This window comes from Cydia fagiglandana, chromosome Z (genome assembly GCF_963556715.1).
Source record: "Cydia fagiglandana chromosome Z, ilCydFagi1.1, whole genome shotgun sequence".
Classification (NCBI taxonomy): Eukaryota; Metazoa; Arthropoda; class Insecta; order Lepidoptera; family Tortricidae; genus Cydia; species Cydia fagiglandana.
The window spans coordinates 35,936,336-35,957,187 of NC_085959.1; the positions used below are offsets into that span (position 1 = coordinate 35,936,336).

The window sequence follows — 20,852 nt, forward strand, 5'->3', positions numbered from 1 at the left end:
AGATATCTAATAGATGTCTATTTCATTGTCAAACCTATGTCAAAACCTAAACTACCGTCGAAATCGTGTGTTCTTTTCCATCATTTTGACACTTATGTTTAAAAAAAAGTGAGACCAATTGTAACTGGATAGTTATCAATGTTATCATTTAGTGAATATGCCTAGCGCCTTTTAAAAAACATTTTTATAAAGTCATTATTTATTTATAAAACCACTTGAAACAAATAGCAATAAGCGGATATTTCAGGCGCTAAGTGTCCAAATATAGAATATATACAGCTCGGAGCTTATTAGTTTAGACTTTTTGTAATAATTACTATCTGAACCATTTTATTTGAATGGTCAGATACAAAGGCGTATTCGTAATACGAATGAACGAGACTTTACGGAGCGGTAATGTTCTCATTTATTTGTACAATTGGATGACGTAGGAAGGGCTCGATTTAGGAAGGGCCGGGTTACACGTGGCTCCGAAGAGGGGGGTGTGACCCGGTTACCGGGGCCTATGACCGAGGACGACCTTCACACTCACCAAAACAGACCGATGTTTATCCCCGAGGCTTTTCTTTAAGTCGGTCGACGGACGAAAAGCTCGTATTAGGGCGGCGTTTGCGTGTTGGCGTCGAGTCGTTGGTTGCCTAGTTGAACACTAGGGGTAGCCTGGAACCCATGTCCACGTACAGTCGGGAAAGTTTAATTATCTTTTAAAATTCTGTTAAAATTTGGGCTACTTAAACGATAATACGAATGACCGCGTATCATACCTATGAAGTAGTAAATATATTGTATCTCAATCGAATTTTGTTCCATCTTCCCAAATGGGCATGTTGAAATTTTGTATTATCCGTGAAAACAAAATAAGAGCTGCATAATTTGTATGCTCCTATACATACATACCTACGAGTATATTCATTCTTAATGCAAGCTGACAGGATAGAGCAATTCCTAGGTACTCACGTGCTTGTGGTATAGTTCGTTTTTTTAGCATTAGAAATAAGGCAAACAATCTTGATGTGTCTTTTAATTGAAAAACACATTTTAAAAATAAAGTACGGCAAATATGTAACAATTATGAATCTAATACGATAATTTATATTCTTCTGCTTTCATAACTAATAGGTTTTGATTTTTAAAAAGCGTTTTTCAATTAAAAGACATGTCAAGATCGCTTACCTTCTTGCACGTTCTTTCTAATGCTAAAAAACGAACTATAGTAGTTAAAAATAGTTAGTGTTTAAGACTTCGTACTAATATTGATACTCGAGCAAGCGATTAAAAAATGAGTAGGTTTCAGGGCACGAGGGTTAAACATAATTTGGTCCAGAGTGAAACATATTTTTTTTTACCATAACAACGCCACGATAATAATAACTGTAAAACATTATAATTAAATCAAATTTAAATGAACACTATCAAATATGTATCATTCAAAATCATTACTTAGGAATTACTTGTATCAGGCAACTCAGATTTTGTATTAGATTACTTTAATTGCCACATTTGTGGATAAACTTTCTAGTCAGTTTTTGAATTAGAAAGAGAGCCTTTACGAGCTAATGTGGTGAAAAATATAATATTTCTATGCTTCCTTTACAGTTCTGTAATATATTTGCATTGCCGTCAATGCGTGTATCTGCTTTCATGGCACAATCTCGCTGTTAGTCGAATTGAGAAAGGATCTTAATAACTTAAGTCGTAAATATTAACAGTATTTACGACTGATTACCTCACAACAGACATGTTCCCATTTAGCGTGTTGGTTCTCTCCAGGAAGTAATATTACACTAGATAGGTAGCTTCGGAGAAACTCGAATAGAGCTTTAATAATAGAGTCCAATAGTAAAGATGTTTAGTACCGAAGATCACTTCGGATCAATAAACGTCTTTTGAACGGGTCGCTCGATGACGGATGTCTTCGCGGTAATGAAACGTGTTTTAGCTATCACAATTCCCCGCAATTGAAGATTTTAGATTTTCACGGTACCAGCCCTGTACGATACCGAGAGTTAACGATCCCGCACGGTTGTAATCCATATCTCTTCCGCGCTGGTTATGCAGCGAGCGGCTGACACAAATCGGCAAACATCGGCATAACAGCAATTAAAACGGGACATAATGTCTGTGCTGAGGCCTATTGCATCACTCTGTCCCCACCAGCAAAGGACGCATAGCGAATAGAGATCGTCCTCGAGGCGAGAGCGGTGCGCGCTGCACTAGTCTGCAGTCATTGTGTTGCACTTCGCACGCACGAAGTGACCTAATAGTGGCTGGAGGGAGGGATCGGGAAGCGCAGGGGGGCGGCCGCGGGGCGCATCGTGTGGTAGGTCGGGCTCACTGTGCGCGACCGACGCCCGCCGCGCCGCCGCAGCCGTGGAAAACTTTCTTCGCTTTTCCTTTAAACTGAAGCGCGCGCGCCGGTCTCAGCGCAACTTTAATATAAACAAATTTCAACCCGGGCCCCGGACTATGTGATTGCTCTACTCGAGTCGGACTGTTTGTGCATAGCGATGTGAGCTGATCACGTGAGGGTAACTTCGCCTATGGATTTGGTCATAAAAAGTCGGTAAATGTTTGTATAGTTAAACGAATCGATTAAGAGAAAAACTTATACATTTGTGCATAATAACATTCCATGTTAATTGACGTTAACAAATGGTCCGGATGCAAAATAGTTCATTTTGCATAATTGTATAATTTGTTATTTATTGCTATGGTTGCAGTTTTATTAAATGATAGTTTTTTAATGGCAGTTAAATCTCATGTTAGATAGTCAGGCCCTTTGTGGCTGTGCAGTGTGCGCTGTGCGCGAGCGCAGCCGAGCGCGCTCGCTTCCGGGCGGCGCGGCATCTGCGCTGCTTTCACTTTCTCCTCGCCCGCCGCATCTCGCGCCTGCTCCACGCTTCCTACATATTCTATCGCTACGTCTATTCCGGATTGTTACATAAAATATTCCTCGAACGTTTAGAAATTATCACCACTTTTTATCGTCGTTGCATGTATGTATATGTTATACATAATTATTACAAATTAGTTTTCTATACGGCTAGATATATGTGCCACGGTGACGCTCACGTTGTCGTGACGCAACCGGCTAATCTAGTCGGCGTCGGGAAGTGCAGTGTCGCGTCCCCGCCCCGCGCCTCGCGGCCACTCCGCGCGGTCGTTGACATTTCACCCAGTTTCTATTCTTGCGTCTAAAAGTCCGCGGTGCTCTCTTCCTTCCCGCGCATAGACGAGAAGTTTGTCGCTAACGTTGACCGTGTGGCGTTCCCGCAGGCGAGTCGGCTGCCGACACCAGCACGTCATCGCCGGACCCGGGCCCGCCCTCGCCGCGCATGGCCGACGCCGGCTGCAGCACGCCGCCGCACCCGCCGCCCATGTTCGACGACGGCAGCTCACCCACGCCCACCCCGGCCTGCCACCCCACCGTCATTCGCTCGGCGCCGCCATACTCCGTCATCAAGTTTGAAGGAGCCGCCAGCTCCATCAAGTCTGACAATTCGCATGCCATTAAACACGTGGTCACGTCGCCCACGCAACACTCCTCCGTGAAGCTGGAGGGCCCGCCGCCGGAGCCGCCGCTCCCGTACAGGCCGCGAGCGCCCGCGCCGCCGCCGCCCGGCGTGCACTCTCCTCTCGCGCCGGGGCCCTGGCCGCCGGCCGCCTGCATCAATGGCGTCAAGCCCGAACTTATTGGCGGACACTTCCCGCCACAGCCGCAGGAGCCCAAGACTGGTGCGCGAGGGCCTGCACAATGGAGAGGGGCGCCCGCCGTTATCATGGGTGAATCCGGGGGCGTACGCACAATGTTCTGGACGCTACCGGCGCCCACTCCCGGGGGTGAGGCATCTGCGACACCGAGCGGGTCGCACACGCCAACACCGCCCGCTCCCGACCCCTCTACATGCAGTGAGGAATCTGCGGCTAGGCTGCTTTTGAACCTTGGTGGTGAGTTAAGGCGACAGCGCGGCCCGCCATTAAACATGGAACTGTTATGGGCAGGAGATGTATCACAGCTGCCAGCTCACCAACAGCTACATGCTCTGAACCTGAGTGCGGCGGCTGGCAACACGGCCGGAGCCTCAGGCGCGCCGGCCCCAAGCCCACACTCTATGCCTCGTCCAGAACTACGCGCCTACGCGCCTGAAGCTGAACGCGAAGAAGATGAACAGCCCATGATCTGCATGATATGCGAAGACAAAGCAACAGGTTTACATTACGGAATTATCACCTGTGAGGGATGCAAAGGCTTCTTCAAGAGAACCGTACAGAATAGACGCGTGTACACATGTGTCGCTGATGGAGGCTGTGAAATCACAAAAGCGCAACGAAATCGATGTCAATACTGTCGCTTCAAGAAATGTATCGAACAAGGCATGGTTTTACAAGGTAACATCAAATATTTTTAAATTGTATTCTAGAGATTATCAACGTACCGACAAAACTAATTAAACTTATTTTTCAGCTGTGAGAGAAGACCGCATGCCGGGAGGACGAAATAGCGGCGCAGTGTACAATTTGTACAAAGTAAAATATAAGAAGCACAAAAAGGCAAATAAAGCAGCGACAACAACAAGCCGGGCGTCGCCACCAGAAAAGCCTAAAGAGCCAATGCCACCTCTCCCGCCACATCTGGTCAACGGCACTATTCTAAAGACTGCTCTCACCAATCCTAGCGAGGTAACTTTAAGTACCTAATAGTATCAAAACTGTCCTTTGCCTGTCACATACTTCCAGACAGGCAAATTAATGTTCTTAGATTTATTTGTATACCACATTCACCACTTGGCGACTCTTAAATTAGATGAGAATACTTCCTTTTATATATTATATAGATGTGTTGCGTTCAGGTTGTCCACCTAAGGGCTCGATTAGAGAGCGCGGTATCATCCTCGCGGGACCGCGCGGTGCCTCTGGAGCGGGCGCTGCACATGATCCGCGCCCTCATCGACTGCGACGCCATGGAGGACATCGCCACCGTGCGCCACCTGCCCGATCTCCTACACGACACCTCAGAAATAGGCGACAAGCTCTGCAAAATTGGGGACTCCATCGTACACAAGATGGTCGCGTGGACGAAGAAACTCCCCTTTATAATGGAGATTCCGATGGAAATACACTCCAAGCTGCTGATGGAAAAGTGGCACGAGATCTCTGTGCTGACGACGGCGGCGTTCCAGGCGATGCACGGGAAACACGCGCACGCGCCGCCCTCCTCGGACCACGAGCACGACTTCATACAAGAGGTGAGTGTTACATTTACAGTACGATAGGGACCGAGAGTATCTCGTTTATGCATTTGAGTCGGGTTCAGTCGGACCAGGCACCGGGTCACTTTCGCTCCAGAGACTTCCGCCGTTTGCTTGGAGTGCAGTTACGTGATCTGCATCGGCGCTTACGCAACCGCGATAGAAAGTCGCTGCCTTTGGCAGAGAACTAGCTGCACTCGACCGAGCTCGGTGCATAGTGCGCTCTATTACACCCGTAAACTAATGCAACACGTCGGACGTTTCAATAGCCTTCGGCTCGATCGAACGCATAGGAATTGTATGCAATTATTTGCTTCGAAAGGTGAATAACATTACTGTTAGATAAATAACTATTTTGTATAAATACTTCACTATTCATGTTACATAAAATATTGCATTTTTATGCACCTGCATTTATAAGTAAAGTAAATATGTCGATGGAAATTAAAATTTATGCATATGTAGTTATGAAACGTTAGGTAGATATGAAGTACGTTTCGTGCCGTGCGACATTACTTACATATTAAATGACCTCAAGAACAATATACTAGGAAATTATTCAATTACGCCATTACTTTTAACCGATCCGATTATAATAAATTAGCAGATCCTTATCAATACATTGGTCCCACAAGACGTTCGTTACGATAAACATCTAAAGAATGCTAAGGTAGGAGCAATTCCATTTTGTTAATAAATAATAAACATTGACTTAATTTGGCATTATTTTTTCCATTCGTGTATGGTTTTATTTTGTGCAATAATGTTAAATAAATAAATATTACATTTTTTTAAATAGAAATACTTAAACGGATATAAAAGTAGCGTGATCTAAGTTGACTTATCAAAGAAGGCAAGAGATTGCGTGCGTTACGTAAAAGCATTAAAGTTACTAACGTCTGTATATTTTCATTGTCTAGAGCATTTTCCTTAGTTACATTACATAGGGGACTATTAATTAAAAAGAAGTTAGAAGCTGTTATTTACAGAGTATAAACCAATAAGATATTAATAATAGAAGATATTAATAATAGAACGCGATCAGTCTAAATGTACCTATTCCTTCGTATAAATATATTTTTAGACGACAGGCAAATTACATAAAAATTATGGTATCGCTTACTTCATACCCAGCTCCATAGTTAATTGGATTCGTTTCTATGAATATACTCAAATCAAATACATACATTACTTACATTAGTATTCTACTGATTTAAAACAAGCATAAAAAACACCCTTTTAAACATTGTAATATAATAATATATAATAATTTATTTATATCATGAACAACCCAACTAGCAAATCTATGTGCTATAAAAGTTGAGAGCACGTTTTTATTTTCGCTTTTTGGTGCTATAAACGGTGTAAAAACAGTCGAGTAAAAGTCCTGTAAGCGTTTACTCAACGCGAAAAGGCGCACTTATACAGATTAAAAGTGTTATAAAAATCGAGTAAGCGCTGTATAAGAAGCAAATCGATGCTGTAAGAGTTGAGTAAAAGTGGATAAAAGCACTTCTAGTGTTTTAATAGTAACGATAGTGCTTTTACTCGACTATTTGTTCTATAAACATTAGCAATTTACTATTACTCAGTAAAAGTGTTCTATAAAAGCAGCCGCACTGCTTTTTCTCAGCAAAAATGTTTCGTAAAGGTAGCCGGATTGCTTTTACTCGGCATTTTAAATGTGTAAGAGTGTAGTAAATGCTTTTATTCAACTAATATGTGCTAAAAACGATCTCAGGTAAGCGATTATATTTCAATTATTTGATTAAGTTTGAGGCCTAATCGTCTTCACGTGTCTAATAAAACAAAAAGGTACTTAAGTATTTTTTACTGCTGTCATCCATGACATTTATTTTTACCGTGATTGTGTACATAAGTTTTTACTGTCTGTAAGTACACGTAATACAGTAAAACCCAGCGCGAAAAATACTTTATTGATAAAACCAAAGGCACTGGTTCATATATATTCATGGGCCGCCTATTTTCTTAAATTTCAATAAAAAAATATTAATAAAAATAAGTAAAAATTTGCTTACACGATCTAGTGTCTGTTATATCTCATTAATTCGACTATAAGTCGAGTAACTGCGTTTACTGCTACACTTATAGCACATGATGTCGCCATGTTTATGGATTTATAGTCCGATGGCCGACTGCATGAAACCCTACCTGATAAAAAAATTTAAAAATCCTACTCTGTAGGGGTAGGTAGGGGTACTTTTAGCAGCTTCAACTGCTCTTGGTCGGCCGTGGCTTAACTTGGCAAATTTTGCGCAAATGGCAAAAAAGTGGTACAAATATTCATCAAAAAAACAAAAGTGGTCAGCTACATCCTGTGTTGGCAGGTTCCTGTGTCCGACCGAATTTGTGGTACCAAGTGAGCTACAATTTACCTCATCGAAAAATAGAATGTCACTTGTATGGTAGGATAGCTGCCATTGACTTTTTTTTTAATGCGGACGGATTGAAAACGCTGTCAGGCTAAGGTGAGGCCGACCAAGACATATGTCAACAAATTTAATGTAGGTATTACAATCAGTTGTTTTGATTCTATTTTTCGATGAGGTAAATTGTAGCTGTCACGTGGTACCACAAATTCGGTCGGACACAAGAACCTGCCAACACAGGATGTAGTTGACCAGTTTTGTTTTGCTGTCCTCAAAGGCAGCTATCCTACCATGCAAGTTTCATTCTATTATACGATAGGGTTTTTTTTTATGAATTTTTGTGCCACTATTTTGCCATTAGCGCAAAATTTTCCAAATTAAGCCGCGGCCGACCAAGAAAAGTTGATGCTACTAAAAGTCAGCTACCCCTACAGAGTAGGATTATTCTATTTTTTTTGTCAGGTAGGGTTTCATGCAGTTGGCCACCGGACTATATTGAAACGTCAACATGGCTGACGTGTGCTGTTAATGTAGTTCAAAACTCTTTAAAAGTACTCTAAGCTGAATACATTTTGAATAAAACCTGTAAATACACTTCAGCTCCTATAACAGCGGTTTGAACCCCATTACCCGAATTATGATATAAGCGCGCTGTTACAGCAGCATTGTTGCCAAATGGTTATTTGATTGCTTTTAATAGGCTTTTATAGCAACAGAGAAGAGAGTTAAGTAACAGTTGTATTAAAGCGCCTTATTCAGACAATTAGCTAATCGATAGCTGTTATATGATTTTAATAGAACAATTATGTGGAATAAAAGTGATTAAGTAGCGCTAACTCAGCATTTATTAAAAGGTGGAATAAAAGTGCTAAAAGATAGTGCTATAAACGTTTATACGACATGATTATAGCACTAATTAGCGAAAATTGCTAAATAGTCGAGTTAACCGCTATTATACGATATATTGGTGCTTCAACAACCGTAACTCGGCTGTTATACGATTACAGGCTGAGTAAATCAATTCTTATACGACTATTTTGCTAGTTGGGAAACTTATACAAATTGCATTCTTAAAAATAAATCAGAAGCGCTGTTTCCTAAGTAGGTTACCCTGTATTTTAGGATAAACAGTGCCCCTTCCCTTTAAACAGTATTTAGATTATACTGATATATTATGAATTATTAGATATCTTGAGTGCTTAGTAGTTATCAAATAATAAAGCAATAGGTACCTAAATCGAATACTAGTAAAAACTAATTGAAGTACTTAATACTATTGTTACGAAAAGTTATTAACAATTGAGTGTTGACTCAGGTGAACGCAAACCTGCGGACGCTACAGAACTGCCTCACCTCGCTGATGGGGCGCCCCATCACCCTGGAGCAGCTGCGACTGGACGTGGGGCTGGTGGTGGAGAAGATGACGCAGATCACCTGCGTCTTCCGCCGCATCCAGCTCCGGATGGAGGAATACGTCTGCCTCAAAGTCTACATATTGTTGAACCAAGGTAAGTACACCATTAAAGGCATGCATTCGATTTTAAGCAGCTATTAAGTCTAAAACATATATGAAGATCGTTTTTGTATATTATGCGCAGCGAATCTTTTGTGTACATGGTACCCGAATTGTTTCAATATCAGTGACGGAAGTAGTTCATTTCGAACGATAGTGACGTTAAAATCATCTCTCTGATTTGGAATTGTGTTAATTGTTAACGGATAACCTTTCGCCGGCCCGCGGGCTGATGCTCGTTATTTGGGTTAAATAAATATTGGCCTTTTCAAAAATACTCCGTCAATCGCTGATTAAGAATCAATTCGGGCATAAGTAGAGTACGTACGTATAAATTACACGTGTGACTTTTTATTTATTTATGTGTGTTGTTTACTATTAAGTAATCTGCTGCCAAGCGAAACATTTCCGTAATCTATATACTTGTCTGTGTGTATATTAATACTTACACTGTTATAAAATTGGTTGTTAATACCGTTATTTCAGCGCATAAAAGAAATTAACTACCCGGATTTCGACTACGTACCTATATGATGTCTTCTACAGCCATTTCGTTTTGCACAGGGACTAACAAACGGAAATGGAATGAAAAAGTCAGATTTACATAATTGTTGCCACAGTAAGGATTATTTGAATTTAAATTCTGAATCCTTAGAAAAGTGGATACTTATGTTCCTTAACATAAGTATCCACTTTTCAATACAATTAGTATGGCAACTTGGGTACTTAAGTTGGGGCACCGACCGTACGCGGACATTTTTGTTCAAGTCCAATTTTGTGGCCGTTTTAAGAACTAGAAAAAAAAGAAAAGTATATCTACTATCTACAGAAAACACAAAAAAGTTACAACGAGACGCTGTAAATATTGCAACACGGTCAGTCGTCAGTTATTATGATTTATAGTCCATGTAACCTACATGCGAGAGTTGTCGCTTGTGAAATTGATTAGGAACTTTAGGAAGACTTATTTACTGTCACCAATAACACTTTAAAGCGTACGTTAACCCTTCTAACATAGAACCACCTCACGAGTCTAGATACTTTAGTGTCGCAACTCCTTTACCCACCTAAAATAGACCTTACAAAACATCTCCACGCAAACTCGCTATCGCTAAGTAGGTATAGTTTATACACTTGACAGCGGTTGCAGCTTTAGTTACCTTCCTGCTATTATAGCCTCTAAAGCGTTGAGCTAAAGCATATGTTTGCACAAATGAGCTAGAATAGGGAAACTAGGCATGACATCCTGCGTTATCGCAGTGCAACTAGGTCGGCCCTCACATGCCATGTTTGAAAATAATTTTCACCGCACCGACGTACGCACTTATCAAACTACCTACTAGCGATTAGAAATGGCGTCGCGTATCAGCTAATGGCATCAGCACCTAAACAACAAGTAGTAGTGGTTGATATATGTAGTTAAATAATTATATATAAATTTTACCTATTACCGATTTCAATAAGCATTTAGCAAAAGTTGGCATACCTACATATTAGTATGCTCCCTGCCTACCTTGCCTGAGTACAAGACTTAACTGAGATTACTGGAATTGATTAGTCATAAGCCGTGACTGAGAAACCGAAGCACAAAATGGCATTAGTAACATTATACAACAAAATACGAAGAACATTAGGGTGTTAATACCGTAGCAATACCATGTTTATTAAAAGGAAGTATCTGCGCTTCCATATAAAACACATAAAGCATTTTATAGCTACGGTACGTACTCGTTGTGGCTATAGTGAAATGGAAAGTGCTTGCACAACAGTTCCGCGTCTATGTGCGTCTGCACAGTGCGCGCATGTGTGCGCGTTGAGCTCTTAGTATGCTATTGAACATGAAACTAGGGTTCTGCTACGCTAAATTGACACATATAGCCCACTCTTTACGATTTGAGACTGAACAATTGCCGCAGCATTTTAAGTTCAACATAGTTCTACCGCCATCTATGTCGCTATAACTCAGTATTGTTCCGACGTTATGATAAGTAAGGGCATTAATTTAAAATTATTCGTTATCCTAATTAATATTCGCAATATTCCAATGAATACGAAATGTTTACAATCGCAGCCCACTGCGGAAATCCTGTGAACAACACCGTAAGGTCGTGTTCTAAAAGATGTATAATATCCGTTTTAACTAAATGCACTTTAGACTTTTAGTTAGCACGACGGGAAGCAAAGTTTATCGTTTACAAAATAATCGTCTATACAGCGAAATGCTATACATGGAAGTATTCTGTCCGCTCAATTATGACCCAACGCAAACTACCCCGCGATAGGCGGTACTTACAAACTGCTCGATTGGCAATCTCAGTACGACCGAGATGACAGTCAGTGACAAATGGCTAAATTGATTTATAAAAACAACGTTTTTTTGTAATTAAAAATATATTCATGTGTCGCGAAGTGGTGCAGAAGTTATTTTAGTTCATACCAAGGACAGTGGAATCACTTTTCACTTGTAGTAAACAGATAACTTCAGTAGAATTTGGAAAAAACATGACGATTTGTTTTCAATACTACCGTGCTAAGCTAAAACGTAACAACTGCATACGACTTTCATAACATCATACGACTTTTTAAATTGCGAGGATAATAGGGATGGTATTATGCTAAATGAAGTAGACTATTTTATTAACTTGTGTTTGGTTTAGGTATTTTCTATATAATTATAAATGTAGTAATAAATTCCTTCTTACAGATTTGTATTTTCCTTTTTTATTTCATGAAATCGAGCTATAAAAAAACTACCTAGTTATTTGAAATTAATAATCAAATTTGGTATTGTCATTTTACATTACTTTCCATTCAGATTCCCACAAGATGCTATTCGCAGAGAACTATGGAAAAAAGCTGTCCAATTAGAGACACATGAAATTGAGTGGATGCCTGGCAAGATATCTAGAATATGTTCTATTCATGAGATATAACCCGTGAGATAATCATACCCGGTCTCCTATATGTAGATAAATTTTTCCTATCATGCTTTCACTGAATTAATTTAACAAATACACACATTATCTGAAAATGTTGATCATTTGAATCCACCCTCTACTGTCACATATATGTAGGTTCTCTCTCAAGCCATTTCCGTCAGTAGAAAAGAGCGGCAAACATATTAACTCACATTATAGATCGGTCTAACGCGAATTATATTCAATTACCTTGATTTACCGACGTAAATCAGTTTCGTTTCGTATAATGTGAGTTAATATGTGTTCAAAACGCGAAAGTTTAAAATATTATAAGAGCGGCAAATTTAGAAAATGTAAGCGCGCGAACGGCTGTGGTCCTATACAAAATTTTAATTTTGCACCTTTTTTTACTGACAAACTTGCTTGACCGGCTATATACATATAAAATATTCTCAACTGAAAGTGGGGATTTATTGTGACTCCGCCTGTTCAAATATTTTTGACCCGATTCGTGTACCCATGTAAATTTTGCAGACTGTATAGCCAGTCCGATTTCTAAGATCAAGTTCGCCATACATTTACTATGGCGTACTTGATCTTAGAAAAACGGACAGGCTATACCTGAACGTGACTTCGCACTGCCATGCAGATTGATAATAAAAAATACAAAATACTTATTATAGCGGAATACATTTATACAACAATGATATATTTACTTATGTCGAGTTAGTATGTCATGTCATAACAACATTTTAACTAGTTATCTTTTAATCTGCATTAAATTATTATACGTGAATTATTTGACTGGTTCTTAACTGTATGGCATAAACCTATCCCTGTCCAAGTCATATTCTAATCAAATATGAACCGCGAACTCTCAGCGGCCAGTACGTACAGCAAGAAGGTTATTAGCGGATTAATGTCGCTGATTGGTAGTTATTGACATTATATGCATTTCATCTACACTTAGCTATGTACCATTAGTGTAATAAAGATGACTATTATTTCGTTTACCAGCTTTGATTACAGGCTCTGTAAACGCGTCGTCTTATTTGACTGTAGGCGTAATTGTGTGTGTGTGCTAATTTGGCCCGAGAATTTGAACGGTAATGTTCCTAAAGGCGGTATCCTTAGTTATATATGATCGCAGCGTCTATAGCATTCCATGGAAAATTTACCTGTAACGAAACCTCCTTGACAATAGGTTGTTTTGCTTACATTATCTAGAATAAATATTGAGTATGCTTTTAGCATTCATGTCGTCGTACAACTTTGCAATAAAAACATATTTATTTGTAAAACTTCAAGAGTTTCGACGTAACTAACCTGAAACCCTCACTTTTACTTTCATTTAGACGACGACGGTACAAAGAAAATTCATCACTACGCCTTATAAAACAAAGTCCCCTGTTTGTATTTTTTTTTGTATGATCGCGATAAACTCAAAAACTACTGAACTTTTCATGCGGTTTTCACCTATCTATAAAGCGATTCTTGAGGAAATTAATAAATGATAAAAGTTTAAATATTTACCTACCTTGGTTGTGGTTTTGCGGCTTATATTTACCAACTGGCTATCATGTTAGACTTAAACCAAAAAAATTCTGCAGCGATTTTGACAGCACACGCAGTGCAGGTGTTATTTATACGCCATAATTTCATAGAAGTTTATAATACCTCTTGCACTGCGTGGGGTATCAAAATCTCTGCACATTTTTCTTGGTCTAACTCTAGCTTTATTTTTTTACATTCGGGTATGACAATACCTCTAGATATAATTAGTTAAGACTGAGTAATCGCCACACAACTTTCGCTGGTCATTTCGTTCGGGTAAACAAGGTTGTATCTAATTCAAATGTTATTACCAGTTACACCGTTGTCGCTCGTGCTCTCGATGGTTACGTCAGGTAGGACAGTTCTGAGCGGAAAGCGAGACTTGAGGATACTTTCTCTTCGCCCCGCAGATACCCGCACTATGCAGCGGTACTTTACGTAACACCGATTAGCCGTACAGCGTGTACGCTTGCTTATTGCGCCCTTTTCTACATACTTATAATATACTTGAGAACAAATTTATGTTACCCAATTGTTAGCGTTCCAATATTGAAGATCAGACTCACGAATAGCTAAATGCGGAGGCAAAATTTATTTGTGTAACAATTTATTGCCGTAAGATGTAATCATCGATAAAAATGCGTTACTAAAACTTTGTGATACCTAAGTGTAGTAGTGGGTTGGGTGCAGAGGGTTGTAGACTACAAAAAAACAAAAACACAAGTAGTCATAATAACGTCCTACGCTACTTATAAAACCGGTCTAATTTGTAGGTATAAGCTTGATCTAGAAACTCGCAATGACTCCTGAATAAATATCCAAGAGTTATGCAAAAATACAATATAATAATTGGCGTTAAGCATGTAATTATAAGTTTAGTTTAGTATAAAAATACAAAGGTAAAAACATTAGTTAAAGTCGGTGCTGCCAACCAGCGCTAAAGGTCACAGACAGATAAATTTAGGTAGCGCACCGAAACCCCGTCGTCGTTAGTTTATAAATAAACTTATTACAATTTATATGATTTAATCAAAACCATGTAAGTAATCCGATACACATGATGGAACAAAATAACATTTACGTAAACAGTGAATAAATTGATCACTCGTCTATTTTTCCTTCCTCATTCTCTAAACACAAAACATCGGTTTGGTTGAATGTAAAACGCGCACATGAAACAGCCGCGCGGCCTACCCGTGGAAAAGCGCTCGCGTGCAAGCGAAATGGCTATAGAGTGAGGACGCAGCGCGCTTGAGCGGAGGTCAACGGCTAGCCGCGGTCGTTGCCCCGCTATCGGAGTGACCTACTGAGCGCGTGACGTCACCGCCGCACCGCGCGCTCGCTCGATACAAATGGCATTGGAGCGCTGTAGCCTCACACCGCCATCTAAGGGCGAGTAGACGAACTAAGCATTTCTTACTTTAGCGCTACTTGTGTTATATTTCGGAACTAATCAGTTTTCCAATCATGGTGTAAGTCGCTGTGGGGAATAAAAAATGTCTAGTTTCAGAATTCGGCTTTGTATGCTTTACACATGTTTTCTTTTGTCTTAGAAGTGGAACTGGAAGGCATTCAGGAGCGATACGTGCAGGTTTTACGCAGCTATCTGGAGCACGCAGCTCCACACCATCCCGGCAGATTGCAGGAACTTTTTGCCAGGATACCTGAGGTGAGGCATTTTTTTCTTAGGTACTTGGATACTATTTTAACTCAAACCTTACTCCTCCCTATCTTGGACTACATCAATATGTTACACCTCAATCTCATAGAAGCTAGATCAGCTTAAACTTGAGCGCATCCAAAATTTTGTATAAAGTTCATGTTAAGGTTATTTAGATATTTTAAACTCCACTCGTAAATAAAATAATAAACTTAAGGGGTGCTAAATCTCTTACTGCATTCAAAGCACATTAAATAACACTATTTGTCTCTCTCATGAGTCCCACCATTATCAAATTTTACTTGCTGTCCCTTTTTATTTTATTACTTACTACATTTATTTACCCATTTATATTCACTTAACTTGTCCATGTATTATATATGTACATAGTACCAACGTTACATAAGTAGTTGCTAAAAAAAATAAGAAATAAGTACATTGATTACCTACTCCGAAATCTTTTAAATTTTAAGCCTATAACGTTTGTTTGGAAAATGATCTAAGATTACCAATAATTCTCTCATACTATTTATTCTATCTTAAGTACTTATTTGTTTTTTTTTTCGAAACTGAATTTATCGAAGTTATGTATTAAGTATTATTTTGTCGTGTTCCCAGATCCAAGCAGCGGCGAACCTCCTACTCGAGAGCAAGATGTTCTATGTGCCGTTTGTGTTAAACTCGGCAGAGATCAGATAGTACGTGTAGTCGCGCCGCGCGTCTTATGTCACCACCTGTGTTCACTGCCCCGGCACAAGAGCTCGTACAAATGTTCCTAGTCGCCCGCCAAGGGGCCCGGCCGCTCGGCGCGGCTCGGGGCCGCCGCCGAGCCCCCGCTCGGGCAGCCCTCACGGCGCGATAGTGAACTCCCTACGAGCACGGCTACATTACATACTCGCGCCCACGAGTCCATGTGTGTAACGATGTTTATTTTAGAGGAATTAAAACGTCCCAATTGACAGACTGATTTTTATTAATAGTTCTTATGTGATAAGCGCCAGGGACTCGAATGCGTGTTTTATACCTACGTGGTAGTGTATACTAATTAGTGTAAATTAGTTTAATGTTAGTTAATATTTAAAACTGACAGACGGATCGCATAATATATTATTTCTGTAAATATAGAGTACTTTATAGCATAGGTAGATTGTTAAGATGTTGTTTTAGATAGATTTGTTTCTTGTACATGGAATATTGCTGTTTTAGTTTGCATTTTATATCGTGTAGGGGTACCTAACCAGTGTAATGTAATAATGAGAATTTTACCTGTCTAAGACTTGTTGGTAAGTAATGTTATGTAAGTAGACTGTAAGTACGTACTCTCAGTGTTTACCAAGACTGCTTGTATACAACTGTACTGTTTATACACTAACAAACATAATGTTCTATAGTCACAACTTATGCATTTTTATTGCCAATATTTCGCATAGACACGTTTCGTGCATTATAATTTTATCTAATGTTTTCTCTTGTCCCTATTCCGACTTAACCAATTAATGTAAGTGTCCGGTGTACATTGTAGACAGTGTTTTATTGTACTTGCTTATTGCATTTCTCTAAACGGAGTTAACTTCACGTGTACCTATTGTACAGGTGCTTTACCTATACACCTTCGTTTATTACTTCGGTTAGACAAATTCGAGCTCAATTCCTCAGTCACTAATTGCGATAAATAAGTGTGTAGGTAATATACATCACATATCTCACTCGAGACATCCATCCCACCCTACGTTCGAATTTACTATGCACTTATACGTAAATATCGGTCTACTAAATTGGTAGATATAGTTTCTTTATGTCACTGAACCAAAAAAAAAACAGGATATATTTAGAAAAAAATCATTCCTTCATAGTCATTTATTAGCAACGTATAGAACCCACAGTGCAATGGTTCATTCCCCGCAAAACTTTCTCGTCATCGTCATCTTCCGTTCAACTTCCTTTCGACAACATTATCTCATAGAACTTCCATATTTATCCCGTACTCATACATTATGTATAAAATAAATAGGTAAATGAAACTTAATTGTATATCGTTAATAATACTACTTTATAATAAATAGAAACAAAGAGACTTTCTCACCTTAACACTGCCTTTCGTTTTTAAAACTTATTTGCCGTTATTGCTATACATAAGTCTCAGATTTCTCGTTAATGTTTTAGTGTAATGGACGTTCCAGCAACGGTGAACAGTTACCAATAGCTTTAGGAAGGCGACGTACGCCGAGTATCTTAAGTAATTACAACCAAAAAGTTCGTTATAGGGACTTACATAGATTCTAGTTTAAAACGGTTAAGCGTTGTACCACACATTTTTCGATGTCGTGGCGAGCGTGTAGCAACTCTGTTATAAGAACGACTTTCTATAACGTCCTTAATCCTAATACAAGAACGTATTTTTTGGCAAAATATCGCCGCTTTTGAAAAGGCATCTCGTACCGTTCTACACATACTTAATTTAATAAGCCACGACATCGTTCTTCCACGTAGCTTACGATCTCGTCCCGGTAATGAAGACGTTAACTCATATCCAATGAACACTTACATTTTGGATTATAATTTACTTCTAGGCTACTCTTGAGCCCTAGCTTAAGGGTAATCCCATCTCTAGCACTCCAACCTTCAGCTTGAACATATGGCATTCGATTCTGTCAATATTTTTGGACGAACGTTTTACATATGTTCAAGATGAAAGACAGATTGATAGAGGCAGCTTAGCAGAAATGTGTGTTTCGGCTTAGACTTCAGTTGGCAAAAGTGGAAGTCTATTCATGTTACTAGAAGCGCAGCCATGTTGACTAAATCGAGCGACACACGACCGTTCCTCGTCATGTTACCATTAGATAAGTGTTAGGTATTAACGTGTTTTATATGTGTAATTTAAAATTAGTGAATACAACCAGTTACAATACTGCCATTAAATGCCTAAATATAATTACCTAGTTTCAAAATAATTTTGTTATAGGTAACTAATGTGTATATGATTTAACTTAGTAAAACGGCGTTCGTGAAATTATAAGTTAAATGTGATAATTAAACAGTGATAGAGTAAATATTCGGGGTAAAGAGCGCCCCGTGCTAGAGCGGCAAGTCGTGGGGACGCTAAGGCAACAACTTACCACCAGTGTCTAATGCGAACTCCGTAATTAAACATTAGTCTAATATCAATGTTAAGCTCTTACATGTGACAAAAATACAGAATACGCGAGTACCTGTTCGATTTTTGGAAGTTCGCGTTTATAGCCTGACTGAGCGGGTATCGGCAGCCGGGTTGACACACTTGTGTCAGAAGGAGCTTGATACCCGCACTTGTGTAGCTTGCTTTAGAGGCTCTCATCGCAGTCCCGCCGTGGCGTATCCTCACCTGTAGGTACTTCATGTCAAATATTCTCCTTAATTGGGTAACTATATTTATTTATCTTAATTGTAAATTAGTTTTATAAAACACCATCTTAACGACGGTGTAACTCTAAAGTCTGAGGTAAAGATGCCTTTATAGATTACATGTTACGAGGAAATCATAAAGAAACTAATCACGAATCGTGCGTCATTCTACTAACGTGTAAATGATTATGTGTATGTAGATAATATGACACTTATTTTGTTAGTATCGTAGCGTATACTGTTATTAAGGTGAAACTAACGGCATTGTATGAAATGGAGATTAGGATGGTAAGGATGTTATTGGCGTTGTACAAAGGATAGTATTGATAGAAATTAACGATAAAATTGGCGCATTACTGGCGAGTACCTAATTAGAATAGTACACGAAGAGCCCCCTGAGGCTAACATTTCTTGTGTAAATAAATACTATTTTGACATAAGATGGCCACTTGCTTTTCGATGCTGTCCTGATTATTTGCTGGACTCTGTAATAAGACATAATCGCCTATTTCTTCTTTCAAACTAAACTCGTGTTCTTTTTTCAAAGCAATCCAGGATATTAGATACAAAAATATATTAAAAGTAACGGAACGTAGAATTTGCTCCTGGTTGGTGATTTGATTGCGTTTGAGTAATTTGCATCCGTACCAGTCGGCTCTAACCAAGATCGATCTCCTGGGGCCCATTTCTCGAACGATATTAGACTAATATCATTAGTCCACGAACTGTCAAATTCTATGAGTTGCCATGACAACACACTAATAATATTAGACTAATACCGTTCGAAAAATGGGTCCCTGATCACAGACTAATATGCGTTGTGGAACGGAGTCGATTTTAGAGGCTGCTGGAAGTTACGGTCATAGCGCCGCGCAGTCCGCGCTGCCCGCAGCCCCGCGCCGGGGCGTCCGCCGGCCGTCAGATGCGCTCACAATCAATTATTAATAGTTAATCTATGGTACAGTAATGTATTGTAAAGTACTTTAAGGCTGAGATGTAATGTGCGGTGGTGGCGCGACGCGACCGAGCGCCGCCGCGAGCGCGGGCGCCGACGGGTGGACCTAGTTAATATTGCGAAAATATTTTGACTGATATAATAATTTAAACGTAATAATGTTAATATATTTATAAGAATGTAACAAAAAACTTAATGCATTTCACACTTTCTTTACAGTCCATAAGAAAAATTACATGTAAGATATTGTGACGAAATATTTTCACATTGATAGTGTAAGGTTTGTTGTGTAAAATAGCGTTTCGTGTATTTCGGGTAAAAGAAGGGTTGAAATTGTGTACATTAGACATTGTATTAAATAGTACTGAAAAATGGTGTGTAAATCAGTAACAGAATATATATATTTGGAAACGTTGAAGAGTGATTGTTGTAAATACATATACATTATACATATATAGAACTACATGTCACAGATGAATATTTGAAATAAGTACATACACATTCATAGATATCTGTTCTAAATGTTTTATTCAGATAACAATAGGTAATCGTGTTCTGTTATGGTTAAGTGTCTAAATAAAAACTATAAACAAACACGTTTCGCTTGTCTGGTTCATTCGACGATTTTGTATCTATGTTTCCTCACTTTTCTGAATCGAAGTATTTTAGAGATATAATATGGTATACAAGTATGTTTATCTGTACACTTGTCACGGTTCGCCCATGGGGCCGCAGGGGTCGCTCGGGCACGGCGGGCGGCAGTCCGCGGCTCTGTCAGGCTCGGGCTCTCACGCCGCCTTGCCCGAGGAGGAGCTATTTGCTATGTTCTTTATAAAATTTGATAGTTGATTGTGAACGGGTGTGCTGTTGTACTATACTCTCGTATTTATTTGGGCTCGCTCAATTTCAAGACTTATCGCTTTCAGACCTAGCATATTATACATTGTTCGCTTTAATTTAAGTATTATCAATACGATAGGGTTCTGTACTTGTAGTATGTCACTTAGTTGCTGATCGCTGTACCGTTCTCGTTGGTCCGGCCGGGCCGGGCTGGCCCCGGACCTCAATTGACACAGATCTGACGTTGCAATGGAATTAACAAGGCAATTCTTCAGACTAACTTAATACCTATACCTAATTAGTACAGCTACATTGAACCAAAAAGTCAACTCAGTTAATTTCGATTTTTGGCGCTATAGTTTCATTTGTTTATCAATTTAAAAAAAGGA

At 39.4% G+C, this 20,852-nt stretch overlaps 1 protein-coding gene across 6 annotated transcripts in view; it reads left to right on the forward strand.

Moving 5' to 3' along the window:
- The window catches only part of LOC134678629 (hormone receptor 4), a 163,314-nt gene extending 145,944 nt beyond the window's left edge, over positions 1 to 17,370 (forward strand). For 4 of the 6 annotated variants that reach the window (XM_063537274.1, XM_063537270.1, XM_063537268.1 and 1 more), the window contains 6 exons: positions 3,277 to 4,389; positions 4,466 to 4,680; positions 4,836 to 5,246; positions 8,955 to 9,147; positions 15,178 to 15,293; positions 15,903 to 17,370. In XM_063537274.1, the coding sequence (XP_063393344.1) occupies positions 3,277 to 4,389; positions 4,466 to 4,680; positions 4,836 to 5,246; positions 8,955 to 9,147; positions 15,178 to 15,293; positions 15,903 to 15,983 (2,129 nt within the window). In that variant the 3' untranslated portion in view covers positions 15,984 to 17,370. The remainder of the gene's footprint in view (positions 1 to 3,276; positions 4,390 to 4,465; positions 4,681 to 4,835; positions 5,247 to 8,954; positions 9,148 to 15,177; positions 15,294 to 15,902) is intronic. The other 2 variants (XM_063537273.1, XM_063537269.1) reach the window with 1 other exon arrangement.
- Positions 17,371 to 20,852: the final 3,482 nt, after the last annotated feature.